Source organism: Caretta caretta, chromosome 23 (assembly GCF_965140235.1).
Source record: "Caretta caretta isolate rCarCar2 chromosome 23, rCarCar1.hap1, whole genome shotgun sequence".
Taxonomy (NCBI): Eukaryota; Metazoa; Chordata; order Testudines; family Cheloniidae; genus Caretta; species Caretta caretta.
In genome coordinates, this window is record NC_134228.1 from 14,119,781 (window position 1) to 14,147,502 (window position 27,722).

General features: G+C 64.5%; 2 protein-coding genes across 4 annotated transcripts; both read left to right on the forward strand.

Annotated features, from left to right (window-relative positions):
- Positions 1-60: 60 nt before the first annotated feature.
- NDUFB11 (NADH:ubiquinone oxidoreductase subunit B11) lies at positions 61-7,473 on the forward strand. 2 transcript variants are annotated; one of them, XM_075122585.1, is made up of 4 exons: positions 81-144; positions 229-290; positions 5,565-5,695; positions 7,286-7,473. In XM_075122585.1, the coding sequence occupies exons 1-4, from the start codon at positions 96-98 to the stop codon at positions 7,407-7,409; spliced, it is 366 nt and encodes a 121-aa protein (XP_074978686.1). In that variant the 5' UTR covers positions 81-95; the 3' UTR covers positions 7,410-7,473. The 2 variants fall into 2 exon arrangements, with proteins under 2 accessions (XP_048689421.2, XP_074978686.1); XM_048833464.2 differs by having other exon boundaries at positions 61-290.
- Positions 7,474-9,216: 1,743 nt separating this feature from the next.
- Positions 9,217-27,646, forward strand: LOC125628417 (caM kinase-like vesicle-associated protein). Of its 2 annotated transcripts, none has more exons than XM_048833447.2 (11): positions 9,217-9,393; positions 14,058-14,153; positions 17,554-17,685; positions 21,640-21,714; positions 21,972-22,110; positions 23,022-23,142; positions 25,136-25,211; positions 25,353-25,489; positions 26,099-26,177; positions 26,668-26,755; positions 27,182-27,646. In XM_048833447.2, the coding sequence occupies exons 2-11, from the start codon at positions 14,059-14,061 to the stop codon at positions 27,356-27,358; spliced, it is 1,119 nt and encodes a 372-aa protein (XP_048689404.2). In that variant the 5' UTR covers positions 9,217-9,393; position 14,058; the 3' UTR covers positions 27,359-27,646. The 2 variants fall into 2 exon arrangements, with proteins under 2 accessions (XP_048689404.2, XP_048689406.2); XM_048833449.2 differs by lacking the exon at positions 9,217-9,393 and adding an exon at positions 10,534-10,556.
- Positions 27,647-27,722: the final 76 nt, after the last annotated feature.

The following is a 27,722-nucleotide window of genomic DNA, read 5'->3' on the forward strand; positions in this document are numbered from 1 at the left end:
GCGCGCACGGGCGGCGCGAGATCACTCCCAGGGCGGGGTTTCCGGTTCCGCGCGCCCCTAGTGTCCTAGGCCCCCACCCCACGCCCAGGGGTACGATGGCGGCGCTGGGCAGGTGCGCGCGGAGCTTGCTGCTCCTGCGGGGCTCCCCGGCGCGCGGGGCTCGCGCGGGCTCCGGCCCGGGGGGCGGGGCCGCGGCTGCCGTTGTGACCCCGCCCCCCGCCGCGCGGGCCCCGCGCCAGCAGCAGCACGAGGAGGAGGAGGAGGAGGACATGGTGGCGGCGCTGCGCAAGGTCAGGGGGGCGGGGGAGCTGAGGGTCACGAGGGGGGAGGGGGCAGAGGGCGGGGGGGCGCCTGGGGGAGGGGGCAGTGGGGGGAGCTGGGGGGGGCAGAGGGTGGGGGGGCGCCTTGGGGAGGGGGCAGTGGGGGGGACCTGGGGGGGCAATGTTGTGGGGCAGGGAGGTGGGGGGCTGGAGGGGGCAGAGGGTGGGGGGGCGCCTGGGGGAGGGGGCAGTGGGGGGAGCTGGGAGAGCTCGGGGGGGTAGGGAGGCGGGGGGGTACCTGGGGGAGAGGGCAGTGGGGGGAGCTGGGGGGGGCAGAGGGTGGGGGGGCGCTTGGGGGAGGGAGCAGTGGGGGGGAGCTGGGGGGGCAATGTTGTGGGGCAGGGAGGTGGGGGGCTGGAGGGGGCAGAGGGTGGGGGGCGCCTGGGGGAGGGGGCAGTGGGGGGAGCTGGGAGAGCTTGGGGGGGCAGGGAGGCGGGGGGGTACCTGGGGGAGAGGGCAGTGGGGGGCAGCTGGGGGGGCAATGTTGTGGGGCAGGGAGGTGAGGGGCTGGAGGGGGCAGAGGGCAAGGGGGTGCCTGGGGGAGGGGGCAGTGGGGGGAGCTGGGAGAGCTCGGGGGGGCAGGGAGGCGGGGGGGTACCTGGGGGAGGGGGCAGTGGGGGGGAGCTGGGGGGCAATGTTGTGGGGCAGGGAGGTGAGGGGCTGGAGGGGGCAGAGGGCGGGGGGGCGCCTGGGGGAGGGGGCAGTGGGGGGGACAACGTTGTGGGGCAGGGAGGTGGGGGGCTGGAGGGGGCAGAGGGTGAGGGGGCAGTGGGGGGAGCTGGGAGAGCTCAGGGAGGTGGGGGGCAGATTGCATGGGGCGGGAGTACATTCACTGGGGGCAGGACCTGGCGGATGGAGGGCAGGTGGCATGAGGATGGGGAGAGCATTGGAGGGGCTGGGGGTGTGGGGGGTAGGTGGGATTTGGGGGGGGCTGTAGTTTGGGTTCTAGCCTAGGAGATCCCCAGGATTCAATTCCTGGCTTGCAACAGCTTCCTTGCATGATCTTGGGCCTGTCTGTGCCTCAGTTTCCCTTCTGTACGTTTGGAGGACAAGGATTGTGAGGTGTGAGGATACTATGGGGGGGGAGCCAAATAAATACCCTGGAGCTGGGGAGCCAGTGGGGGCTGAGGGAGGGTTGGGGGAGCAGCGGAGAGGGGGGGGGCAGGCTGGGAAGCTGGGGAAGGGGCTGTGGGTTGGAGCTGGGGTACAGGTGTGGAGGAGGAGGACTGGGGTGGGTTGCGGGGGCAGCTGGTGGAGAGGGGCGGTAGGGATCACCTGGGGGTGCCAAGGGGCTGACAGTGGGGGATTTGATATTGGGATTAGGGGGTGAAACCGCGCTCAGGGTGCGTCCTTCCCTTAGCATCAGCTGTGCTGGGTGGCCCCAGGCCGAGGCCCCACGCGCTCGGCTAGGCTAGTCCAGGGCAATAGGAGCCCCATGCTGCTGCAGCCTGGGGTGCGAGGCCTCGAGTGGCGGGAGGCCGGGATCCAGGACACCTGGGTTCTCTCCCCAGCTCTGACTGTTCAGCGGGGCTGCCTGGTCTCCTTTGAGTGTCGCCCTTGGCGGGGCTCGGACAACGTCACATGTGGGTAACGCTGCCTCTGAAACGGGATGTGCATGGATCTACCTGACACCTGCCCCACAGCTCGGCACCCCCAGTGCCTAGCCTTGACTGCCGGGGCACAGCGCTGCCCACCCCGCTCTCCCCAGCACAGCGCCCCCCAGTGCTTGGCGAGTGACTCCTGCCCAGTGCCCCACGGCACAGTGACCCCCCCCCCCAGTGCCCGGCTCTGACCAGCTGGGGAAGAGCACCCCCTGCCCAGGCCCCTGCCACACTCCCTGCAGCACAGCGCCCCCCAGGGCCATACTGGGGCTGGCATTCAGTCACAGCCTCGTGAGAGTCCTCAGGAGCTCTGCCTGTGTGAGCAGCCCCTGGCTCCCGGCCTCGCCTGGCTCAGACAGCTGTGCCCGCTGCCAGGATCCCCAGGCCTGGCGCCGCATCCTTCCTGCCAGCCCCCATCCTCGCCCAGGAGGCCAGTGGGAGTTTAGTGTCTCTGCCTCATCAACTTCAGCGCCTACCCCCGGGGCTGCTGTTCCCAGGCTGGCCGCAGCGGGAGCTCGGTGTCTGGGCTTCACTTCTGGGAGGGGAGTGGCGGCCTGGGAGTCAGGACACCTGGGTTTTCTCCCCAGCTCTGGGAGGGGAGTGGGGTCCAATGGTTAGAGCAGGGGGGGACTTGGAGCTAGAGTCCTAATCCCTCCTTCAGCCTCTAGCCCATATCTCCCTTGCACATGGAAGGGCTGGGCTCAGCCCCCACACAGCAGCTGCAGCCCCCCCCGACCCAGTTTCCCTGTTTAGATTCCCACCCCCAACCTGTAATCCCTGTGTGGCTGGCACTATATGGGTCACAGGCAGTGCCTGGCATGGGTGCCAGCTGCCAGCCAGCCCTGGCTGGGGGAGCTGGTGTCAGCGGCCTTTGTCTGCTGGGATTGGGTGCGGGGGGGGAGCGCATTCTCCCCTTTTTCCCTGCCGTTCACCTGGGAACTGCTAGGCCTGTCCCAGGGCTCGCATCTCTGCCTGGGAGCCAGGACTCCTGGGTTCTCTCCCTGGCACTGGGAGGAAAGAGGGGTTTAGTGGGTTGGAGCAGGAGGGTGGGGAGCTGCCCAGGGACTGTGCCTTTCCCCTTGTTGGAGCAGGCTTTGGCAGGCCTGCAGGGGTCGATCCTTAGCTCCCATAGGATTTTGCGGGGGCTTCAGCTCCCCAGGTCCTGTCCCCCCTTCCTCCCCAATGGTGGGGCCATGCCGTCTGCTGCCTGGAGTTTGGGGGACGTGCCCCGGCCCCAGCGTGTTCAACTCCAGGCAGAGAACCTGCCTGCCTCTGCAGACAGCCTCCGCATGTCTGGGGTGGGTCTGAAGACAGTCCCCTACCTCCCCAGCAGGGGGTGCAGCGTGGTGCTGGGCGGGCCATCCCCTGTGTGGTGTTCTGCACAGCCATTCCCCGGCTGCCCTGCCCCAGAGGTGGCTGCCTCCCAGCACCAGGGGGAGAGCACTCTGCAGGACAGAGGAAGGCAGCCGTGGTGACTCTCACCTGTGCTGCTGCAGCTGTGAATCAGGCTGTCCTTGATGCGCTCATGGGCCTCCCCCCGAGCTGGGAACCAGGCTGACTTTGCTCCTCCGGGCTCCCCCCTTCCCCGTCTGGATTATTTTAAACCCAGCTCCTGATCTCGGCCGGGCCCCTCCCAATCCAGCTGGCACCTTCCGAGCCTTACCCTTGTATCAGGGGTCTGATCGCCCTGTGTGGACCTTATGGCTTTCCTGGGTCGAGGGAGAACCTAGGAGTCCGGGCTTCCAGCCCCTCCCTGGCTCTAACCACTAGACCCCATTCCCCTCCCTGCACCATGGTCCTGTCCTGCTGGAGCTGTGGGTTTGTGCCCCCGCTCCCTTTCTCCAGCTTGGATGTTAATCCGCTTGGGACCAGCCAGGGGAATCCAGCTGCTGCCTGCAGAGAGGGGGGGAAGGGACGGTGGGGAGGGCTGGCAGGAGCAGTTGGGCGGCCTAGGGGGTGACCCCGCTGGTTCCGCCGCCTAGCAGAAACAACACAGCTGCGCCAGCGTGAGGAGGTTCCAGCGGGGCTCTGAGGACTGGTAGCTAGGCGCTGAGCGCCGGGACAGAGGGACTGGCTGGATTAGTTCCTGCCCAGCATTGACATGCAGCCACCTCTGGGGCAGGTCAGCTGGGAAACAGTCTCACACAACGCAGCCCAGGGAGGACTCGCCTGGTGTGGAGATGTAGCCATCTCTGGGCCAGGGCGGCCAGGCCCCATGTCGCAGGGTGGCTTGATCTCCCTCCCTGCAGTGTGGCTGGGATCTCGGTGACAGCCCTGGGGGTGCAGCCCCCCTGCTTCCTTGCTGTGGAGCCGAGAGGGATGGGGTGGCTGGCAGGCCGCCCCCTCCCCAGCAAGGGGTGGGGCGGTGTCATGGGGGATGGCTGACAACAATGGGGATAATTAGCTCCTGCTCCCAGTATGTCAAGAATGCCTCCCCCGCATGCCCAGCGCTGCCTGCCGCCCTCCACCCCACCTCCTGGCACACGACCCCCCCCCCCCCCCCAGCTTTGAGGGGGACCCAGCCCTCTGCAGAGGTAGAGCTGGCCTGTGGTGAGGGGTGGGGGGGGCGCACCGTGGGGCGCTCTCCCTGGCACTCATGGCTGGGGGGTGCTGTCCCCTGGCGGGCCGGGCGTGGGGCAGCATCGTGCTGTGGGGAGCAGAGGTTCCCCTGCAGTCGTTGCCAGCCACTCCTCTTCAATGATTATGCTGTGTTATGTGCAGCCATTCCCCAGCTGCCCTGCCCCAGAAGTGGCTGCATCTCAGCGCCGAGCGAGCAGTCCTTGTGTGACGTTATGTGCGGCTGTTCCCCAACTCCTCCCCCCCCCCACCCCAGCATTCCCTCACCCCTGTTTTTCTGCACCCTGCTCTTCCCTGGAGCAGTCTCTGCTCATCAACTGTCTCTGCTCAGCAGCTGGCTTGGGGGGGAGAGTTGTGGCAGCTGGCGGGGTGTGAACGGGGAGGGGGCGCGGTGACCCGCTTCCCGCCTGACTCATTCCAGCTAGAGAGTGGGCGAGGGAACACGAGGCAAAGCCAGGCATCCCGGAGCAGGGCTCCAGCCCTGCAGCACTCCCCTCCCAGGGCCAGGGAGAGAACCCAGGAGTCCTGACTCCCAGCCCCCCCACACCCACTAGGCCCCACTCCCCTCTTGAAGTTGGGGAGAGAACCCAGGAGTCCTGGCTCCCTACACTCCCACCCCCAACCCCCCAGCCCTGCTGATGGTTCCAGGCAGGGTTGCCTGGGGTGCGAGGGGTCTGGTGGCTAATGGGGTGGGGCCAGATGCGGGCAGGTGCCAGATCATGGGAATTGCCAGTGCGGACAGATTGGGGGTGGGTGGCTGTCGCACTGGGGTGCAGCCACGGGGCTGGGGGTCACAGAAAGAGGCAGCAGAGTGGGGGTCTGGGAGTGTCACAGCTGCTATGGGAGGGTCGCAGGCACGGGCAGTTGAGCACCAGATTGGAGGGCCCCTGAGGGGTTGGGGGGTCAGAGAGGGAGGCTAGATTGGGGGGAATCTGTGGGGTGGGGGGGCTGTAAGGTCAGGGGGCAGCGAGGGGGGGAGGGCAGGGCGATTCCCCTGGGAAGTTGCGAGTGCCCTGAGTGCTGTGGGGGGGCGGCATGGGTAGGCTGACCCCTCTCTGCCCCCCAGAACCCTGACTACCATGGCTTCGACGCGGACCCCGTGGTGGACGTATGGAACATGCGTCTGGCCTTCTTCTTCGGGATCTCCCTCTGCATTGTGGTGGGGTCCACCTTCGTGCACTACCTGCCGGACCACGGGTGAGTGGGGGGCGCAGGGCAGGACCCCGGGGCCCCACAGCGCCTGCCCCGAGAACAGGGGTGCCTCAGAACCAGACCCCATGTGGAAGAGCAGCGGGAGAGGGGGGCTAGTGGTTAGGGCGGGGGCTGGGAGCCAGGACTCCTGGGTTCTCTCCCTGGCTCTGGGAGGGGAGCAGGGTCTGGTAGGTTAGAGTGGTGGGATCTGGGAGCCAGGACTCCTGGGTTCTCTGAGGGGCAGGGCTCATTACACGGCTGGGCCACAGGAGCTCTCAGCTTTGCGAGCAGACAGGAGCAGCAGCAACGTAAGTTGCTTTTATTCCGCTGGCTCCAAGTGCGTCAGCAGCCCCCCCTTCCCCCCACACATCAGAGCGTCTGGCCCCCCTCCGCCCCTTGCCTGCAGCTCCGACGTGGGGCTATCTATATCACAGGGCTAAATATACCACCTTGGCTGGCAGGCAGGCAGGCAAGAGCTGACCGGCTCCCCTGCACCCCCACACCCCATTGTGGAGCTAGGGGGCACTGTGCTGCGGGGCGGGGGGGCTGGATTGGGGGTGCTCTCCCCTGGCAGTCAGGGCAGGCGCTATGGGGTGCAGGGGGCTCGCCAGGGGCTGTTAGCCATGAAGCCTTGTATTCTGGCCGAATCCCTGTGGGTCTAGTGGTTGGAGCGGTGGGGGCTGGGAGCCAGGACTCCTGGGTTCTCTTCCTGGCTCTGGGAGGGGAGTGGGGTCTGCTGGTTAGAGCGGGGGGGTGGGCTGGGAGCCAGGACTGACTCCTCCTCCATCTCCCGGCTGTGCTGATGGCACATGTCCTCACTGGGGGAGGGGTGGTCCTGTATCTGGAGAGTGGGGGCCAAGAAATCAGCGCCACAAATGTCCCAAGCCCCACAGCCCCCTCAGCTAGGCTGGGAGGAGCCTGGGCTGGGCCCCTGGCTGAGACCACCGCCCGTGGGCTTAGTGAGCGGCTGCCCGGGCTGGGAACTGCCTGTCTCACGTCAGCTGATTCCTCATGGGTGAGTTCTCGCCCGCTCTGTCCAGCTCCCGGCGCGGAGAGCGATATGCAGCCCAGCTCTGCTAGGGCCACCGGTGCCAACCCTCAGCTCCCTCCTAGCCCATCCCTGGGTCCCCCAGCCCTGCTGGTGCCCCTCACTCCCGACCCACAGCCCCCAGCTAGCCCAGCCCTGGGACCCCCACCAGCCCTGCCGTGCCCCTCACTCGCGACCTGCAGCCCCCTGCTAGCCCACCCCCCTTAGTTTCTGTATCTCCGTTCTCGGTGCTGAAGCTGACTTTACGCGCCCCCCCTCCCCCCCCGGCCCTGCTGGGTGTGTGCTCCCGCCCCCATGGATGGCGGAACGTGGCTGCCCCCACACACACTTGGTCGGGGGGCTGCCGGACGGTTGTGTGCTGGGGCTGCTCCCACCAGCCACCCCGCGGGCTGCCAGGTTCTTTCAGGCGCCGATCCAGTGCCTTGGCCCTGCCCTCACCTCTGCCCGCCGCCAGCTGGGCTCCTGGGGCCTTGGCATGGGAGCTGCATGGGGGTGGGGAATGGGACAGGGGGTGCTGGACCCCCAGTTCTCACCCCCTCTCTCCCCAGCATGCGGAAGTGGGCGCGCCGGGAGGCCGAGCAGATGGTGAAGGAACGCGAGCGGCTGGGGCTGCCCATCCTGGACTCCAATTACTTCGACCCCAGCAAGCTGGTGCTGCCGGACGAGGAGTGAGGGGGGCTGAGCCGGCGCCCCCTGGCCCCCCAGGGCTGTTTGAATAAACCTGCTGAGCCACCGCGCCCTGCCTCCGTCCATCTGTCTATGGGGCAGGGAGGGAGGGGGCTTGTGGGGTGACAGGGGAGCCAGGACTCCTGGGTTCCATCCCCAGAGCCCACTGACTGTGGCTGGCCCTGGTGGGGGGGGGCTCTGACCTTCGCGGGCTCAGACCCAGACGGCCCAAGTTCTGGCTCTAGCCGTGTGCCCTCTTCCACGGGCGCAGCTGTGGGGCTGTTCCCCAGCTGCCCTGCCCCAGAAGTGGCTGCATCTTGGTGCTGGGTGAGCTGTCCCTGTGAGCACCGTGCAGGGGCAGGCAGGAGGTGGCCGTGGCTGGGGTGAACGGCTCTTTGGAACTGGGCGGGAGGCCAACCTAGGATCTCCAGGAACGACCCAGCTGGTGGTCTGGGCCCCCCTACCCCTCCCTGCCCCATAGCCAGCCATGCACCTCTTCTACAGCTGGCTCTGTGTCCCCCACCATCCCCTCTGTCTGCTGACACCCCTTCTGCCCCCCCCAGCTACCTGTCTCTACAGGCGCCCCTCCCTGCCAGCTGCCTGTGTGACCCACTCCCTGCTCCTCCCCCTGGTTTGGCCAGCTGACATTCTCCCAAGGGGGGAAACTGAGTCATGAAGAGCAGGTGAGAGTCAACTACACAAGAGTCCTGCCTCCCAGCCCGCCCCACCCCTGAGCTGGGGAGAGAACCCAGGAGTCCGGACTTCCCCCCTCAGGAGAGGTTCTGCCATTTCTCTGAGCCGCGGCTTCATGCGTCACCGCTGGCTCTGCCCTCGTTTGGTGCTAACTGCCGCAGCTGTTCCCAGCCCGGGGCGAGCAGTCCCCCAGCGCGGTTATAGCGGGCTGTTCCCCAGTGGCCCTGCCCCAGAGGTGGCTGCATCTCCACCCGGGCACGCCACCCCCTGCAGCCTTACCTGGGGCTGTTCCCAGCTGCTCCACCCTGGAGGTGGGTGTGGCCCAGAACCACCTCCAGTCCGCCCAGGTGTGGGGCCTGGCCCTGGCCAAGGGGGGTAGCTGTGGGGGTGGGGGGTGAGAGTCATCCTGGGCTGGGCCATGTGGGAATCGGTGCCTGGAGGGGGGGTGGGTAGAGCTTGTCCCTGTTAACCCCATGTGGGGTGCTGGGGGACAGGCCCCCCCTTGGGGATTCTGGGCCCCCTGGGCCAGGCAAAGTGGAGTTACCCTGATCCCGGTCAGCACAGCTGGGAGGGGGTGGGGGGAGCCCGGGGCTGCGGGTCAGGGGTGGGGGGCACCAGAAGAGCTGGCGGGGGGGGGGGGGTGTTGCAGACTCTCAAGTCCGGAGCGAGACGTTTCCTTCTCCGTGTCTGCGGCAGACACTGAAATATTCATGGGGAACCGAATCCCCCGCGGGGCGATGGCTCCATCAGGCCAGCCCCCCCCCCCATAACCCACCCCTGGGCCCCCCCCAGCTCTGCCAGTGCCCCTCGCTCCTGACCCCCCAGCTCCCCATAACCCACCCCTAGGGCCCCCCAGCTCCGCCAGTGCCCCTCGCTCCTGACCCGCAGCTCCCCCATAACCCACCCCTGGGGTGCCCCCCAGCTCCGCTAGTGCCCCTCGCTCCTGACCCGCAGCTCCCCGCTAGCCCAGTCCCCCCCCCCCCCGTCCTGCCGATGCCCCTCACTCCCGACTCGCAGCCCCCAGCCCTGGGCTCCCAGGCCCCCACGCTGTAACCACTAGCGTCCCGTCCCCACCCATATCAGGGGAGAGAACCCAGGAGTCCTGGCTCCCCCCCGCCCTCCTCTTGCCGACCTATTTCTCTCGCTCTCTCCCGTGCGCTCCGCCCCGCGCGGCTCCGGGCTGGGCTGGGCTCAGAGTCCCCGGCGGATCCGGGCAGGCAGGAGCCGGGAGCCTGGAGCCGGGCTCCGGACATGGCCCCCTGCCCCTGCGAGCGGCGGTGACTGGACCTAGCCCCAGGTGAAGCGTGGGGAGGGGAGCCAGGACTCCTGGGTTCTCTCCCCGGTTTGGGGAGGGGGACTGGCTGGGAGCCAGGACTCCTGGGTTCTCTCCCCGGGTCGGGGAGGAGAGTGGGGTCTAGTGGTTAGAGCAGGGGGCTGGGAGCCGGGACTCCTGGGTTCTCTCCCCGGCTCGGCGAGGAGAGTGGGGTCTAGTGGTTAGAGCAGGGGGCTGGGAGCCGGGACTCCTGGGTTCTCTCCCCGGCTCGGGGAGGAGAGTGGGGTCTAGTGGTTAGAGCAGGGGGCTGGGAGCCGGGACTCCTGGGTTCTCTCCCCGGCTCGGGGAGGAGAGTGGGGTCAAGTGGTTAGAGCAGGGGGCTGGGAGCCGGGACTCCTGGGTTCTCTCCCCGGCTCGGGGAGGAGAGTGGGGTCTAGTGGTTAAAGCAGGGGGCTGGGAGCCGGGACTCCTGGGTTCTCTCCCTGGCTCGGGAGGGGAGCAGGGTCTAGTGGTTACATGGGGGGGAAGGTTGCTGTTGTCTCTGTGGGGTGGCAGCTCTAGGCACATTCTGCTTGGAAGGGAACCAGCCGGTGAAGTTTGGCAAAGTTAGAAGGGGCTGAAGGTTGGCCCCCTGCAAAGGGGATCTGGGCTGGCCCCAGGGCAGCGCTAGGGGGCGCTGTGCTGTGGGGCTGGGCTGAGCAGGGGGCTTCCTCTCTCCCCTGGCACTCAGGGCCGGGCATTGCGGGGGCTCCATGCTGCGGGGAGCAGGATGGGGGGGCTGGGCAGGGGGCTTTCTCCCTTAGCAGTAAGGGCTGGGCACTTGGGGGGCACCGTGCTGGGGGGCGGGGGGTTGGGCAGGGGGCGCTCTCCCCAGGCCTGTCAGGGCCGGGTGCTGGTGGGGGACTTACGTGGGGGGGGGGGGGACTCCCCGATTTTACTCACTGACGCCAGCGGCTCTTGCTTGCCAACAGGTGATCTGGGCATTTTCAGTTCTCAGCCTCTGCCCCGACCCTTTTGCCCTGCTCTGTGTGAGTGTGTGTGAGTGTGTGTGAGTGTGTGTAGGCGCCTTCTGCTGGAGGGGCCAGGCCCTGCGCTGTGTTGGGCTGCCCAGGTGTCGTGTGTCGTTATCTCCGTTTGCGTGTTTGCGACGATGTGCTGTGTGTGGCTCGGTGCACAACGGGGCCCAGGTGCGTTGTGTGTCTCTTCCATGTGCGGTGTTGTGTCGGAGTGTTGAGTGCGGTTGTGGTGTTCTGTTCTGCGGTGTGGGGGGGTTTCCGTGTTGCGTGTGAGTCTGTGCGTGGCTGGGTCTGCTGTGTCTATTGCAGTGCACGTGTGCGACTGCCTTGCCTGTTGCAATGTGCGCTCCTGGCTGTGGTGTGTGTCGCAGGGCGTGTGCGGGTGTGGGGTGTGTGTGATTGTGCTCTGCGTGTCGCAGGGCGTGTGCGGTTGTGGGGTGTGTGTGATTGTGCTCTGCGTGTCGCAGGGCGTGTGCGGGTGTGGGGTGTGTGTGATTGTGCTCTGCGTGTCGCAGGGCGTGTGCGGGTGTGTGGTGTGTGTGATTGTGCTCTGTGTGTCGCAGGGCGTGTGCGGGTGTGTGGTGTGTGTGATTGTGCTCTGGGTGTCGCAGGGCGTGTGCGGTTGTGGGGTGTGTGTGATTGTGCTCTGCGTGTCGCAGGGCGTGTGCGGTTGTGGGGTGTGTGTGATTGTGCTCTGTGTGTCGCAGGGGGTGTGTGGGTGTGGGGTGTGCGTGATTGTGCTCTGTGTGTCGCAGGGCGTGTGCGGTTGTGGGGTGTGCGTGATTGTGCTCTGGGTGTCGCAGGGCGTGTGCGGGTGTGGGGTGTGCGTGATTGTGCTCTGTGTGTCGCAGGGCGTGTGCGGTTGTGGGGTGTGCGTGATTGTGCTCTGTGTGTCGCAGGGCGTGTGCGGTTGTGGGGTGTGTGTGATTGTGCTCTGTGTGTCGCAGGGCGTGTGCGGGTGTGCGGTGTGCGTGATTGTGCTCTGTGTGTCGCAGGGGGTGTGCGGTTGTGGGGTGTGCGTGATTGTGCTCTGTGTGTCGCAGGGGGTGTGCGGGTGTGGGGTGTGCGTGATTGTGCTCTGTGTGTCGCAGGGGGTGTGCGGGTGTGCGGTGTGCGTGATTGTGCTCTGTGTGTCGCAGGGCGTGTGCGGTTGTGGGGTGTGTGTGATTGTGCTCTGCGTGTCGCAGGGGGTGTGCGGGTGTGGGGTGTGTGTGATTGTGCTCTGCGTGTCGCAGGGCGTGTGCGGTTGTGGGGTGTGTGTGATTGTGCTCTGCGTGTCGCAGGGCGTGTGCGGGTGTGGGGTGTGTGTGATTGTGCTCTGCGTGTCGCAGGGCGTGTGCGGTTGTGGGGTGTGTGTGATTGTGCTCTGCGTGTCGCAGGGGGTGTGCGGGTGTGGGGTGTGTGTGATTGTGCTCTGCGTGTCGCAGGGGGTGTGCGGGTGTGGGGTGTGCGTGATTGTGCTCTGCGTGTCGCAGGGCGTGTGCGGTTGTGGGGTGTGCGTGATTGTGCTCTGCGTGTCGCAGGGGGTGTGCGGTTGTGGGGTGTGTGTGATTGTGCTCTGCGTGTCGCAGGGCGTGTGCGGTTGTGGGGTGTGCGTGATTGTGCTCTGCGTGTCGCAGGGGGTGTGCGGTGTGCGTGATTGTGCTCTGCGTGTCGCAGGGCGTGTGCGGGTGTGGGGTGTGTGTGATTGTGCTCTGCGTGTCGCAGGGGGTGTGTGGTTGTGGGGTGTGCGTGATTGTGCTCTGCGTGTCGCAGGGGGTGTGCGGTGTGCGTGATTGTGCTCTGCGTGTCGCAGGGCGTGTGCGGTTGTGGGGTGTGCGTGATTGTGCTCTGCGTGTCGCAGGGGGTGTGCGGTGTGCGTGATTGTGCTCTGCGTGTCGCAGGGCGTGTGCGGGTGTGGGGTGTGTGTGATTGTGCTCTGCGTGTCGCAGGGGGTGTGCGGTTGTGGGGTGTGTGTGATTGTGCTCTGCGTGTCGCAGGGCGTGTGCGGGTGTGCGGTGTGCGTGATTGTGCTCTGCGTGTCGCAGGGCGTGTGCGGTTGTGGGGTGTGTGTGATTGTGCTCTGCGTGTCGCAGGGCGTGTGCGGTTGTGGGGTGTGCGTGATTGTGCTCTGCGTGTCGCAGGGGGTGTGCGGTTGTGGGGTGTGCGTGATTGTGCTCTGCGTGTCGCAGGGGGTGTGCGGTGTGCGTGATTGTGCTCTGCGTGTCGCAGGGCGTGTGCGGTTGTGGGGTGTGCGTGATTGTGCTCTGCGTGTCGCAGGGGGTGTGCGGTGTGCGTGATTGTGCTCTGCGTGTCGCAGGGCGTGTGCGGGTGTGGGGTGTGTGTGATTGTGCTCTGCGTGTCGCAGGGGGTGTGCGGTTGTGGGGTGTGTGTGATTGTGCTCTGCGTGTCGCAGGGCGTGTGCGGGTGTGGGGTGTGTGTGATTGTGCTCTGCGTGTCGCAGGGCGTGTGCGGGTGTGCGGTGCGGGTCTCACAGTCTGTGTGTAGGTGTGCAGTGCAGTGCAGTGCAGGGGTCGGTAACTGTCTGGGTTGTGGGTTGTGATTGTTGGTGCCCCTCCCCCCGCCAGGTTACACCAGCTTCGGGTTCCTGTTGCCTTCAAGCTGCTGTCGCTAGGTTGCCATGGCGACAGCTGGGGTTCTCGGGGTTACCGTGGTGATAGGAGGGTTCTGGGACCATCCAGCCGGTTGTCACCGCTCAGCGCCCGGGGCGGGGGGGGGGGAGTGACAGGCAGGGGGGTTCAGCCCTGCCCCCCAGCCCTGCCGGTGCCCCTCACTCCCGACCCGCAGCCCCCTGCCAGCCCGGCCCTGCCCCCCAGCCCTGCCACTGCCCCCGACTCCCGACCCGCAGCCCCCTGCCAGCCCAGCCCTGGGCCCCCCCAGCCCTGCCACTGCCCCCCGACTCCCGACCCGCAGCCCCCTGCCAGCCCAGCCCTGGGCCCCCCCCCCAGCCCTGCCGGTGCCCCTCACTCCCGACCCGCAGCCCCCTGCCAGCCCAGCCCTGGGCCCCCCCAGCCCTGCCACTGCCCCTGACTCCCGACCCACAGCCCCCTGCCAGCCCAGCCCTGCCCCCCAGCCCTGCCGGTGCTCCTCACTCCTGACCTGCAGCCCCCTGCCAGCCCAGCCCTGGATCCCACCGTCTGGGTCACTGGCTTTGCCAGCCGGGCCCGGCTTCGCTGGGATCAGAGGCCAGGAGGCAGTGGCTGCCCATCAGTTTGATACCCTGGGAGGGGAGTGGGGTCTCGTGGTGAGGGGGCGGGGCTGGGAGCCAGGACTCCTGGGTTCTCTCCCCAGCTCTGAAGGGGGCTCCCAAGGCTCTGCTGGGAGGTGATGGCAGCCCGGTTGGAATTTCGAGGGGAGTCGAGGTCCCGAATCCCACAGGCCCCAGCCCTGCCCCCAGCCAGGTCCCATAAGGAGCTGTTTCTGGCAGGCGAGTTCCAGCCCCAGGATAAAGGGTCTGGCTGGCTCAGTGGGGAGCGCAGGGCTGCAGGACATAGGTGGGGGGCTCTGTGGGGGGTGCTGGGCTGCAGGACATAGGTGGGGGGCTCTGTGGGGGGTGCTGGGCTGCAGGGGGCAGGGTGGGAGGCTCATTGGGGGGTGTCATGCAGCAGGGGGCAGGGAGGAGGGCAGGGTGGGGGGGGTGGCTATGTCTGATTCCCCTGCCTCCCCCCACAGGATGCCGTGGGGGTGTCTCCGGCTGCGGGAGGAGAAGAACTACAACTCCGTGGGCGACATCACGGACAAGTATGAGATCGGGGAGCTGCTGAGCGTGTGAGTATCTGGGGGGGGGGTGTCACGGAGTTCCTGGGCGATGCTCTGGAACTGCTCCCCATGAAGTCAGTCAGGACTCTGGGGTAGTCGCCTTTCTGTGAGCAGCCTGTCTTCAGGACACACAGCTCACACAGCTTCCACCTTCCTGGGTCTGACCTCGGAGCATTCAGCATCCTCTGCCCCTCCGTGCGCTTCCCACAGCGAGTCCGCTCAGGCGGGGCTCCTGGGGAAGCCAGAGGGTCCTGCACCCCAACTTCGCAGTCAGACGTGACTCTCAGCCAGCCAGTAAAACAGAAGGTTTATTAGACGACAGGAACATGGTCTAAAACAGAGCTTGCAGGTGCAGAGAACGGGACCCCTCAGCTGGGTCCATTCTGGGGGGCAGTGAGCCAGACAACCACGTCTGCACTTCACTCCATGTCCCAGCCAGCCCCAAACTGAAAAACCCCTCCAGCCCCTCCTCCTCTGGGCTTTGTTCCTTTCCCGGGCCAGGAGGTCACCTGATTCCTTTGTTCTCCAACCCTTCAGCTCTCACCTTGCAGGGGGGAAGGGCCCAGGCCATCAGTTGCCAGGAAACAGGGTGTCGGCCATTCTCTGTGTCCAGACTCCTGCACACACCTGCCCTCTAGGGCTCTGCAATGATCATACACCCTTACTCCACCCCCTAGATACTTAAGAACTGCCTAGGGGAAACTGAGGCACCCCCACACTATTCAGAGGAAACATTAAGAACAGTCCCACTTCGTCACATCTCTCCCCCCTTCGAGATCGAACTGAGCGGGGTCACTTTAGCCGGTGACCTGGGGAAGTTCGAAGCCACCAACGTTCCCATGGATGCCCCAGCATCTCTCCCATTCCTTGGTAGGAGTTACACCAGGCCCTTCCAGTTTCACGCCCTCCCTTAGGTCAGGGGTGGTCGATAGCACTCGCAGGCCGCATGTGGGAAGGTTTATGCAGCCCATGCCCTTTGGCCACCCCAAGAATGTCTCCCCATTGACCATCACCTTCTACTCCCACTGGAGGTCCGGGGGGCCTGGCCCCAGGAAACTCCACACAGACATATAGGTTGGGGTCAGGAGTGGGAGCCTGTCCACATCCCCAACCACCTGGCTGACGGAGTCTATGGCCTTGGGACCCAGCAAGGGAGCTAGACACCGGGGCTTTTCCGCAGGGTCCCCTTGGTTCAAATCGCCAGCCTGCTCAAAGGCAGTGAGGTGGGCATCCACACCCCCCCCTCCTTAACCAGGGGCAGCAATTTAGTCTCGAGGTTCCCTGCGGAACTGGCCCCCCGGGATCTATCCCCACTCACCCCGGGGAGGTCCCCTAGGCCTCTCCGCCCCACCACCGCCAGTTCATGCTGCTGCTGCTTCTGCAGCTCTTTCTCGGGCTCTCGCTGTCTCCCACGGTCCTCTTGCTCTCTCAGACTCAGCTCCAATCCCGTCCATCTCCGATCCCTAGATGGGGAACCCGATCGTGAAGACCCTCGTCTGGTCGGGGACAGGAGTCTTGGCGATGCCTGGCTCCCGCTTCAGCTGCTCCCAGATCCTGCTATAGCCCCAGTTGGGGTCAGGAATCTGTTCCTTAGAGCGGTCATCCTCCTCCAGCTGCACGATTAACTCTGCTTTGGTGAACTTTCCAATGCTCAACCCTCTCTTTCTGCACAGGGTTACAATGTCCTTCTTAAGGAGACGGTGACAGGCCATCACTCCGCTCCTCCCAAGTTGTTGTGGACTCACAGGCCCGTGTGTTCTCAGCTCCCCACGGTTTCCAGGGAGAACCCCTAGTGTGCCAGCCCTTCTCAAGGTCACCACCTCTTTGCCAGGGTCGAGCTGCAGACTCCTCCGCCCCTGAGACTGCTCACTGCAGTCCCCAGGGGGACCCCATTACTGCACAGTACTTCTCGCTGGTCACACACTCCCAGGGGTTAACCGCCCCCCGAAACCGCTCCTCTCTGAGCCTTCAGCAGGCCTGGTCCTCGGCAATCCCCCTTCGTGTTACTGCTCCCCAGTCACTTACTGCAGGAAGCGCCATCCACGGGGTGCAGTAGATCCCACCGCTGCCACCAGTTGTCACGGAGTTCCTGGGCGATGCTCTGGAACTGCTCCCCATGAAGTCAGTCAGGACTCTGGGGTAGTCGCCTTTCTGTGAGCAGCCTGTCTTCAGGACACACAGCTCACACAGCTTCCACCTTCCTGGGTCTGACCTCGGAGCATTCAGCATCCTCTGCCTCTCCGTGCGCTTCCCACAGCGAGTCCGCTCAGGCGGTGCTCCTGGGGAAGCCAGAGGGTCCTGCACCCCAACTTCGCAGTCAGACGGGACTCTCAGCCAGCCAGTAAAACAGAAGGTTTATTAGACGACAGGAACATGGTCTAAAACAGAGCTTGCAGGTGCAGAGAACGGGACCCCTCAGCTGGGTCCATTCTGGGGGGCAGTGAGCCAGACAACCACGTCTGCACTTCACTCCATGTCCCAGCCAGCCCCAAACTGAAAAACCCCTCCAGCCCCTCCTCCTCTGGGCTTTGTTCCTTTCCCGGGCCAGGAGGTCACCTGATTCCTTTGTTCTCCAACCCTTCAGCTCTCACCTTGCAGGGGGGAAGGGCCCAGGCCATCAGTTGCCAGGAAACAGGGTGTCGGCCATTCTCTGTGTCCAGACTCCTGCACACACATGCCCTCTAGGGCTCTGCAATGATCATACACCCTTACCCCACCACCTAGATACTTAAGAACTGCCTAGGGGAAACTGAGGCACCCCCACACTATTCAGAGGAAACATTAAGAACAGTCCCACTTCGTCACAGGGGGGCTGCCCCCCACAGCCCGGCCCACAAAGACTCCCCCTCCCACAGCGACTCACTCCCTGGCTTGCTCATGTGCCTCAGTTTCCCTGTCTGCTGGGAAGGGGAGAGGGGTAATTTTACCGGACTCCAGGGGAGACCCCCGAAAACGTCTGGCACTGGGACAAACGGGTCAGGCCAGGGCCCCCCGGTTCTCCCGGTGGGTGGGGAGCCCAGGGGGATGGGGCGGGAAACCCTTGGCTGAGCACAGGGATGGGCGTCAGGACGGAGCTAGGCCCTGGTGTCGCCCATCTGGGAGGGGGGCACGTGGGAGCTCCAGCCCCCCACCCCAGCCTCCCCCCCGGCTCCTCCATTGATGGGCTGATCCAGTTCCATCCCCGGAGCGCAGCAGAGTCCACCTGGGCCGGGCCGTGCTGCGCAGAACGCTGGTCAGTGGGGGGAAACTGAGGCATGTGCTATGCTGGGAAGGGTAATGCCAGTAATTCATGGTGGCAGGAGGGTGCTGGGGGGCTGTTGGGGGGTTCCAGAGGGGGTGGGATGCGGGGGTAGCTGAGGGGGGCGGGCTATGGGGGGCTGTGTGACGTCTCACCCGCCCATCCCCTCAGGAAGGAGTTCTGTGAGCTGTGCCTGGCTCGTGAGCGCCGGACTGACCGGCTTGTCGTGTGCAAGCGGTTCCGGAAGAAGGACGGCAGGAAGGTTCGCCAGGCGGCCCGCAACGAGATCCTCATCCTGAAGATGTAGGTGCCGGAGCCGGACCCCACCCTTGCAGCCAGGCCGGGAGTACTGGCAAAGGGGGGCAGGGGTTCTGGCCCCAGACTCGGGGAGCCCTGAAAGCCTTCGGCACCCCGGCTCCCGAGTCCCCTTTCTCCAGTCACCCACCCCTCCTGCACCTGATGGGTAGCACGGCAATATACAAGGGGAAACTGAGGCAGGCCTGGCCTTCAGAAAATCCCTGTGTGGTTGTACATTTCTGGACTTGCTGTGTCTCTCTGTCGGCACACCCGGCACTGTTCCCCTTTGCTCTGCAGCTCGGGGGGGCCCTTGCCCCGCCGCCCTGCCCAGGGACGAGGAGGAGGGGGTGTCCCAGCCTCTGGGGTTCCCGTTGCGAATGACTCTGGCCTCTGGCCAGTCCCTCCCCGTTCTGCTCAGGGCATGGCGGAGGGAAACTGAGGCAGGCTCGGGTGTCCTGGTGTCACAGAGTCCCTGGACGATGCTCTGGAACTGCTCCCCATGAAGCCAGTCAGGATTCTGGGGAGTCTCCTCTCTGTGAGCAGCCTGTCTGCAGGACACACAGCTCCCCCGGCTTCCACCTTCCTGGGTCTGACCTCGGAGCATTCAGCATCCTCTGCCCCTCCGTGCGCTTCCCCCAGCGAGTCCGCTCAGGCGGGGTCTTGGGAAAGCCAGAGGGTCCTGCCCCCCGACTCCGCAGTCAGACGGGACTCTCAGCCAGCCAGTAAAACAGAGGGTTTATTAGAGGACAGGAACATGGTCTAACAGAGCTTGTAGGTGCAAAGAACAGGACCCCTCAGCTGGGTCCATTTTGGGGGGCAGTGACCCAGACAGCCATGTCTGCCCTTCACTCCATGTCCCCAGCCAGCCCCAAACTGAAACTCTCTCCAGCCCCCCCTCCACCCGCCCCCCCGGGCTTTGTACCTTTCCCGGGCCAGGAGGGCACCTGATTCCTTTGTTCTCCAACCCTTTAGCTCTCACCTTGCAGGGGGGAAGGGCCCAGGCCATCAGTTGCCAGGAGACAGAGTGTCGGCCCTTCTCTGTGTCCAGCCCCCTGCACACACCTGCCCTCTAGGGCTCTGCAACTATCATACACCCTTATCCCACCACCGAGATACTTAAGAACTGCCTAGGGGAAACTGAGGCACCCCCACACTGTTCAGAGGAAATATTAAGAACAGTCCCGCTTCGTCACATCTCTCCCCCCTTCGAGATCGAACTGAGCGGGGTCACTTTAGCTGGTGACCTGGGGAAGTTCAAAGCCACCAACATTCCCATGGATGCCCCAGCATCTCTTCCATTCTTTGGTGGGAGTTACACCAGGCCCTTCCAGTTTCACGCCCTCCCTTAAGTCGGGGGTGGTCGATAGCACTCGCAGGCCGCATGTGGGAATGTTTATGCGGCCCGTGCCCTTTTGCCACCCCAAAGCCCCCAGGGGTCAAACTGGGATCAGGTCTTCTCCCAGCGCTCCAGTCTGGAGGGCTGCAATTCGGGCTCTCTTGGTTAAGAGCCCCCATCTTGACCTGGGCCACATACTGTTCACTTACAGAACTAGCATGGAGACATCCCTTTCTCCACAACCTTGTCTCCCCAACAAGCTGGCCCAACACAGCCACTGGGTTATAGGACTGTTTAACTTTCTTAACAGCTTTCGCCCCATCTGAGACCTTCTCAAAGCTCTCCACACTGGATCTTTCAACAGGAAAGTCAGAGGATCCATTCACAACAGAAAATTTCTGGCAGTTAGGAACTGAAACTGTCTTGATGAAATCACTTTCACACCCTTCAGCTGCAGTAAACTGCTTGCAAAGACTCCCTGAGGATTCCCTTCCCTAGGGCTTTTCTATGCAACAATTCACCCCTCCCAGAAATTCTGCTCTTGCCCTCTTCACCGAGGGCTTGCTCTAGAGGAACACTTTCCTGAGCAACAACAGACTCTTTCTGGGTCTCCCTTACATCCAGAATTACCCCTGGCCCATCTGGCAGATTCCTACACAATCCCCTTTCAGGCAAACTGACAGACTTCCTAGATAAAAGGCTAGAAGCCTTCTCCTTCCCTTTGCCACACACAAGTTCAGGTTTCAGCTCACGAAAGCTCATGCTCAAATAAATTGGTTCGTCTCTAAGGTGCCACAAGTCCTCCTTTTCTTTTTGCGAATACAAGTTCAGGAATCTTTTCCTTCTTGGTCCCCTAGGCCTCTCCGCTCCCCCACCGCCAGTTCATGCTGCTGCTGCTTCTGCAGCTCTTTCTCGGGCTCTCGCTGTCTCTCACAGTCCTCTGGCTCTCTCGGACTCAGCTCCAATCCCGTCCGTCTCCGATCCCCCGATGGGGAACCCGATCGTGAAGACCCTCGTCTGGTCGGAGACAGGAGTCTTGGGGATGTCTGGCTACTACTCCGGCCGCTCCCAGATCCTGCTCTAGCCCCATTTGGGGTCAGGAATCTGTTCCTTAGAGCAGTCATCCTCCTCCAGCTGCACGATTAACTGTGCCTTGGTGAACTTTCCAATGCTCAACCCTCTCTGCACAGGGTTACAATGTCCTTCTTAAGGAGATGGTGACAGGCCGTCACTCCGCTCTTCCCAAGTTCCTGTGGACTCACAGGCCTGTGTGCTCTCAGCTCCCCACGGTTTCCAGGGAGAACCCCTCGTGTGCCAGCCCTTCTCAAGGTCACCACCTCTTTGCCAGGGTCGAGCCGCAGACTCCTCCACCCCTGGGACCACTCGCTGCAATCCCCAGGGGAACCCTGTTACTGCAAAAGTCCTTCTCTCTCCCCGGGCCAAGCCGCAGGCTCCTCCACCCCTGAGACTGCTCACCACAGTCCCCAGGGGGACCCCATTACTGCATAGTCCTTCTCGCTGGTCACACACTCCCAGGGGTTAACCGCCCCCCGAAACCGCTCCTCTCTGAGCCTTCAGCACGCCTCGTCCTCTTCAGTCCCCCTTCGTTTTACTGCTCCCCAGTCGCTTACTGCAGGAAGCGCCACCCACGGGGTGCAGTACATCCCATTGCTGACACCAGTTGTCATGGGGTCCCCGGGCGATGCTCTGGAACTGCTCCCCATGAAGCCAGTCAGGACTCTGGTGAGGTCTCCTCTCTGTGAGCAGCCTGTCTTCAGGACACACAGCTCACCCGGCTCCACCTTCCTGGGTCTGACCTCGGAGCATTCAGCCTCCCCTGCCCCTCCGTGCGCTTCCCACAGCGAGTCCGCTCAGGCGGGGTCCTGGGAGGGGGCCAGGGGGTCCTGCCCCCCAACTCCGCAGTCAGACGTGACTCTCAGCCAGCCAGTAAAACAGGGGTTTATTAGAGGACAGGAACATGGTCTAACACAGCTTGTAGGTGCAGAGAACAGGACCCCTCAGCTGGGTCCATTTTGGGGGGCAGTGAGCCAGACAACCACGTCTGCCCTTCACTCCATGTCCCCAGCCAGCCCCAAACTGAAACTATCTCCAGCCCCCCCCTCCTCTGGGCTTTGTCCCTTTGCCGGGCCAGGAAGGCACCAGATTCCTTTGTTCTCCAACCCTTTAGCTCTCACCTCGCAGGGGGGAAGGGCCCAGGCCATCGGTGGCCAGGAAACAGGGTGTCGGCCATTCTCTGTGTCCAGACCCCTGCACACACCTGCCCTCTAGGGCTCTGCAGTGATCATACACCCTTACCCCACCACCTAGATACTTAAGAACTGCCTGGGGGAAACTGAGGCACCCCCACACTATTCAGAGGAAACATTAAGAACAGTCCCACTTTGTCACACCTGGCGCTTGTCAGAATTGCCATGTGGGAATCGGGGTGTCTCTTTGGGCAAGAGCCCGCGTGTATCTGCTGTGCCAGGTGTGTGTGGGGGTATCCCTCTGCAGAGGGGGCGGGGAGGCCAGGGGGGCTCCCAGCAGCGGGGTAGGGCAAGTCGGGGGCAGGAAGGAAGCCGTGTCAATTGCTTGACCCCCCCCAATTTCTTCTCCCCCCCCAGGGTGAGTCACCCCAACATCCTCCAGCTGATTGACACCTTTGAGACACGCAGGGAATTTTACATCATCCAGGAGTTGTGAGTTCAGGGGCCGGGGGGGGTGAAATCGGGGCAGGGAACAGGGCGGGGGGCTCCCATGGCTGTGGGGGGATGCCAGGGTTTGGGGAGGATTGGCTGGGGGCTGATCCCACCCTGGGAGCAGAGGGAAATGGGGGGAACGAGGGGATATGGGTGGGGGGACCCCCAGGGCAGGAAGCAGGGGGGAGGGGGCTCCAGGCTCATGGGGAGCTCGGGGGTCCCCCAGGGCTGAGCCAGCCCGGTGCCGCCCCCTGCAGGGCGACGGGCGGGGACGTGTTCGACTGGATTCTGGACCTGGGCTGCTACACGGAGCGAGACGCCAGCAGCCTGATCCGGCAGGTGCTGGAGGCCCTGGCCTATCTGCATAGCCTCTGCATTGTACACCGCAACCTCAAGGTCAGGGAGCCAGGCGTCTGGGCTGCCCCCACCCCCGCTCTACCCACCGCGCCCCACTGCCCTCCCAGAGCCAGAGAGAACCCAGGCGTCCTGGCTCCCAGCCCCCCCTCGCTCTAGCCACTAGACCCCACTCCCCTCCCAGAGCTGGGGAGAGAACCCAGGCGTCCTGGCTCCCAGCCCCCCCTCGCTCTAGCCACTAGACCCCACTCCCCTCCCAGAGCTGGGGAGAGAACCCAGGCGTCCTGGCTCCCAGCCCCCCCTCGCTCTAGCCACTAGACCCCACTCCCCTCCCAGAGCTGGGGAGAGAACCCAGGCGTCCTGGCTCCCAGCTCCCCCTCGCTCTAGCCACTAGACCCCACTCCCCTCCCAGAGCTGGGGAGAGAACCCAGGTGTCCTGGCTCCCAGCCCCCCCTCGCTCTAGCCACTAGACCCCACTCCCCTCCCAGAGCTGGGGAGAGAACCCAGGCGTCCTGGCTCCCAGCTCCCCCTCGCTCTAACCACTAAACCCCACTCCCCTCCCTGGGGAGAGAACCCAGGCGTCCTGGCTCCCAGCTCCCCCTCGCTCTAACCACTAAACCCCACTCCCCTCCCTGGGGAGAGAACCCAGGAGTCCTGGCTGCCAGGCCCCCAGGTTTCATGCATAGCGAGGCTCGCTGGCTGGTTTCTTTAGCTCACATCCCCCCCAGTGGCCACTTCTGTGCCGTGAGGGTGAGGTGGGGGTCTAAGGGGTAGGGGCGGGCTGGGAGTGGGGAAAGGGGTGGAGTGATGTGGGGCAGACTGGTGGGAAGGGAGGGGACGGTGTGTGGGGCTTGTAGGGGAGGGGATGGTGTGGGGCCGGCGGGGGAAGGGGGCGCTGTGGGGCTGGTGCTGTGAGGCTGGCAGGAGGGTCTAACGCCTGGTGTGCCCCCCAGCTGGAGAACCTGGTCTATCACACCCAGCAAAGCCACGCCAAGGTCGTGCTCCGGGATTTCTACCTGTCGCGCTTCGAGAATGGAGCCATCACCGAGCCCTGCGGGACGCCCGAGTACCTGGGTATGCCCCCCCATCACCCCGAGTACCTGGGTATACCCCCCCGAGTACCTGGGTATGCCCCTCCCATCGCCCCAGGTATCTGGTTATGCACCCCAAGTACCTGGGTATGGCCCCCCATCCTTCCGAGTACCCGGGGACGCCCCCCTGAGTACCTTGATACAGCCCCCCATTCCTCCCAAGTACCTGGGTATGCCCCCCCTGAGTATCTGGGTATGGCCCCCCATCCCCTTGAATACCGGGGTACCCCCCCGAGTGCCTGGGTACACCCCTCCTATGGCCCCGATTACCTGGGTACGGCCACCCATCCCCTTGAATACCTGGGTACCCCCCAAGTACCTGGGTACAGCCCCCCATTCCCCCCAAGTACCTGGGTATGCCCCCCAAGTACCTGGGTATGTCCCCCCCTTTCCCCAAGTACCTAGGTACCCCCCCGAGTACCTGGGTATGGCCCCCCATCCCTCCGAGTATGCCTCCCTGAGTACTTGGGTATGGCCCCCCATTCCCCCCAAGTATCTGGGTATGGCCTCCAATCCCCTCGAGTACCTGGGTACACCCCCCTGTGAGTACCTGGCTATGGCCCCCCCATCGCATCCCAGGACCTGGGTATGGCCCCCATCTCCCCACCCTGAGTATCTGGGTACAGCCTCCTCTGTCTCCCCCTTGAGTATCTGGGTATGGCCCCCATTCCCCCACACCCCTCAGTACCTACTCTGGGGTACAGATGTGGGGACCTGCCTGAAAACCCCCTAAGCTTATTCTTACCAGCTTAGGTTAAAACTTCCCCAAGGTACAAACTATTTTACCTTTTGCCCTTGGACTTTATTGCTGCCACCACCAAGCGTCTAACAAATATATAACCGGGAAAGATCCCGCTTGGAAACGTCTTTCCCCCCCTGAATCCTCCCAAGCCCTACACCCCCTTTCCTGGGGAAGGCTTGATAAAAATCCTCACCCATTTGCCGAGGTGAACCCAGACCCAAACCCTGGGATCTTAAGAACAATGAAGAAGCAACCAGATTCTGAAAAGAAGAATTTTAATAGAAGAAAAAGTAAAAGAATCCCCTCTGTAACATCCGGATGGTCAATACCTTACAGGGTAATCAGATTCAAAACCTAGAGACTCCCTCTATGCCAAACCTTCAGCGATAAAAAGACACAAAAACAGGAATCTCCGCTCCCTCCAGCACAGCCTATTTCACCGGCTGTTTAAAGGAATCGGAATCTAACGAGATCCCTAACGAGATCCACCTCTCAGACTCCATTCCTGACCTGTCCCCGGCAAAAGCCTCACCCAGACAGACCCGGAGCCTTTGTTTCTCCCCCCAGCTTTGAAAGTATCTTGTCCCTTCATTGGTCATTTGGGCCAGGTGCCAGCCAGGTTACCTGAGCTTCTTAACCCTTTACAGGTGAAAGGGTTTTGCCCTGGGCCAGGAGAGATTTTAAAGCTGTTTTCCATTCCCTTTATATTTATGACACCTGCGTACCATTGCCCTCATGCCTGAGTACCTGGGCACGGACCCCCTGCCCCCCGAGTACCTGGATACGCCCCCCCAACTACCTGGGTATGGCCTCCCATCCCCCCGGGTACCTGGGTACCCCCCCAAGTACCTGCTTACAGCCCCCCATCCCCCTGAGTACCTGGGTATGCCCCCCCTGAGTACCTGTGTACTCCCCTCCCATCACCCCGAGTACCTGGGTATGGGCCCCCTGTCCCCTCACAGTACCTGGGTACCCCCCACAGTACCTGGGTATGGCCCCCCATTCCCCTGAGGACCTGGGTACGTCCCCCCCGAATACCTGGGTACGGCCCCTCCATCCCCCCGAGTACCTGGGTATGAGACCCTCCCCTGAGTACCTGGGTACGACACCCCCTCCTCCCCCTGAGTACCTGGGTGTGGGACCCTCCCCTGAGTACCACCGCCCCACCCCCACCTTTGACCTCGTCTCCCGCCGTTATGTCTGGGGGTCTCACCCCGTCTCTCTCTGCCCCCAGCCCCCGAGGTCATCGCTCGCCAGCGCTACGGCTGCCCCGTGGACTGCTGGGCCGTGGGGGTCATCCTCTTCATCCTGTGAGTGGGGCTGGGGCCCCGGGGGGTCGGGAGGTGTCGGGGCTGGGGGGGTCGGGGCTAGGGGTCAGGAGGGTGGCATTAGGGTGTCCCTGGGGGGTGCCTGGGACCCCACGACCCCCCCTGACTGCCCCTCCCCCACAGGCTGTCAGGGAACCCCCCATTCTACGCTGAGGAGGAGCAGGAGTCCGGCCGGGGGCAGGACCGGCAGCTCTTCCGTCAGATCCTGGCTGGGGAGTACAGCTTCGACCCCCCGTACTGGGACGAGATCTCCCCCGCCGGTGAGTCCCCAGCCCCCCACAGCCCCCCACTGCCCCGACCCCCCTACTGGGACGAGATCTCCCCCACCGGTGAGTCCCCAGCCCCCCACAGCCCCCCAGTGCCCCGACCCCCCTTCTGGGACGAGATCTCCCCCGCCGGTGAGTCCCCAGCCCCCCACAGCCCCCACACTGCCCCGACCCCCCTACTGGGATGAGTTCTCCCCCGCTGGTGAGTCCCCAGCCCCCCACAGCCCCCACACTGCCCCCCACTGCCCCGACCCCCCTACTGGGACGAGATCTCCCCCACCGGTGAGTCCCCAGCCCCCCACAGCCCCCCAGTGCCCCGACCCCCCTACTGGGACGAGATCTCCCCCGCCGGTGAGTCCCCAGTCCCCCACAGCCCCCCACTGCTCCGACCCCCCTACTGGGATGAGTTCTCCCCCGCTGGTGAGTCCCCAGCCCCCCACAGCCCCCACACTGCCCCCCACTGCCCTGACCCGCCCTGCTGGGACAAGATCTCTCCCACTGATGAGACCCCCCCACCTCACTCTTCTTCCCCCATGTCCCTGCCACTCTGGGATGGGGGGGGGCGTTTACCCTGCACTGACCCTCCCCTGCCCCCCATTGCAGCCAAGAAGCTGGTGTCGCAGCTGCTGGACGTGGATCAGGACAAGAGGATCACGGCGCAGGAGGCCCTGGGAGACGTCTGGTGAGGGGTGGGGGGCTGGGGGGGCAGGAGCAGGGCAGGTGAGCGGGGGAGGGTCACAGCGAGTGAGTGGGGGGAGGGGCAGGCGAGTGGCGAGGGGGGGTGGGCATGGGAGAGTATGGAGGTTGAAGGGGGGGTCACTCACTCTCAGCTGGGGGGCAGGGAGGTACGTGGGGCCATTTGGCCAGGGAGTGGGGGGGGGCGGCTCTCTGCTGCAGGGCCTTAGCCTGACACCCCTGGTTTGGGGTCAGCTCCCCCAAACCTGCTCCTCACAGCCCAGGCTAATGGCTGCCTATGTTTCCCCCCCACACACTGGGTCTTTTTGTGCCTCCCAACCCCACGATCACCTGCATCCCCCCATCTACACCCCACATCCCCCCAATCTCCCCTCCCCCATCTCACCTGCATCTACCACCCCTGATCCCCACCCCGACCTGGCCCCCCCACTGCATCCTCCCCCCATCCTGGACGCCCCTCAACCCCGACCCCCCAGGATCGCGGGCAACGTGGCTTCGGAAAAGAACCTCAAGGAGGGGGTCTGTGCCCAGATCGAGAAGAACTTTGCCAAAGCCAAATGGCGGGTGAGTTTCCCCAGGGGCGTTGGAGGGCGCCATGGGGTGGAGGGCTGGGTAAGGGGCACTCTCCCCTGGCAGGCAGGGCCGGGTGCTGGGGGGCACTGTGGGGCAGGGTTGGGGCTGGGCAGGGGTCGTTCTCCCCTGGCAGTCAGGGCCGAGGCTGGGGGGTGCCGTGCTGCGGGGTGGGGGGCTGGGCAGTGGTCGCTCTCCCCTGGCAGGCAGGGCTGGGTGCTGGGGGGTGCCGTGCTGTGGAGCGGGGTGGGGGCTGGGCAGGGAGCACTCTCCCTCGGCAGGGTGGGCCGGGTGCTGGGGGGTGCTGTGGGGCAGGGGGTGCTCTCCCCTGGCAGGCTGGGCCAGGCACTGGGGGGTGCCGTGGGGGGACAGTGGGCGGTATATTGTGGGACTATCTGACCCTCTCCCCTCTCCCCACAGAAGGCCATTCGAGTCACCACCTTCATGCAGAGGCTCCGTGCCCTGGAGCCTGGCGCCCGCCCCCCCGTGTCGCTCCCCGAGGTGACGGTGGAAGAGCCCCGCCCCCGCCCCACAGAACCCTCCACCACGGGGCGACCGAGCGAGCCAGCAGAGCCCACGGAAGAAAAGACGCAATAACCCCTTTGTACAGCTCCGTGCACCCGGATCCGACCCGGCGCCCCCGAGAGGGGAAAGGCCCTGGGTCCCACTCCCAACCTGGCTCTGTCCCCAACCGTGGCCCCAGCTCAGGACCGGCCCACGGCACTGGGATGTGCACGTCCACCCACCAGGGCAGCTGCATGTTTTGTGAAGATGCTATTTTAATACAGAAATCCCAGGCTGTCCCCCCGCGGAATTGACCTTGTCCCCCCCGCCCCTACAGGGAGCCTGGAAATAACAAAATAAACAGAGATTTTGTCTCTGGCAGCCTTTATGGTCAGTTCTTCCTCTGTCGTCCCTCCAAGGTAGGCGGGGAACAGCCTGGAGCAGTAGGGCGGGAGAG

What these genes read in the sequence shown, in the direction of transcription:
- LOC125628417 (XM_048833447.2), top strand. Translation starts at nt 14,059, where the DNA reads ATGCCGTGGGGGTGTCTCCGGCTGCGGGAGGAGAAGAACTACAACTCC. An exon ending in ATCGGGGAGCTGCTGAGCGT is followed by an intron (nt 14,154 to 17,553) that starts GTGAGTATCTGG and finishes CCATCCCCTCAG; the next exon opens with GAAGGAGTTCTGTGAGCTGT. An exon ending in TTTTACATCATCCAGGAGTT is followed by an intron (nt 21,715 to 21,971) that starts GTGAGTTCAGGG and finishes CGCCCCCTGCAG; the next exon opens with GGCGACGGGCGGGGACGTGT.
- NDUFB11 (XM_048833464.2), top strand. Translation starts at nt 96, where the DNA reads ATGGCGGCGCTGGGCAGGTGCGCGCGGAGCTTGCTGCTCCTGCGGGGC. An exon ending in TGGTGGCGGCGCTGCGCAAG is followed by an intron (nt 291 to 5,564) that starts GTCAGGGGGGCG and finishes TCTGCCCCCCAG; the next exon opens with AACCCTGACTACCATGGCTT. An exon ending in CACTACCTGCCGGACCACGG is followed by an intron (nt 5,696 to 7,285) that starts GTGAGTGGGGGG and finishes CTCTCTCCCCAG; the next exon opens with CATGCGGAAGTGGGCGCGCC.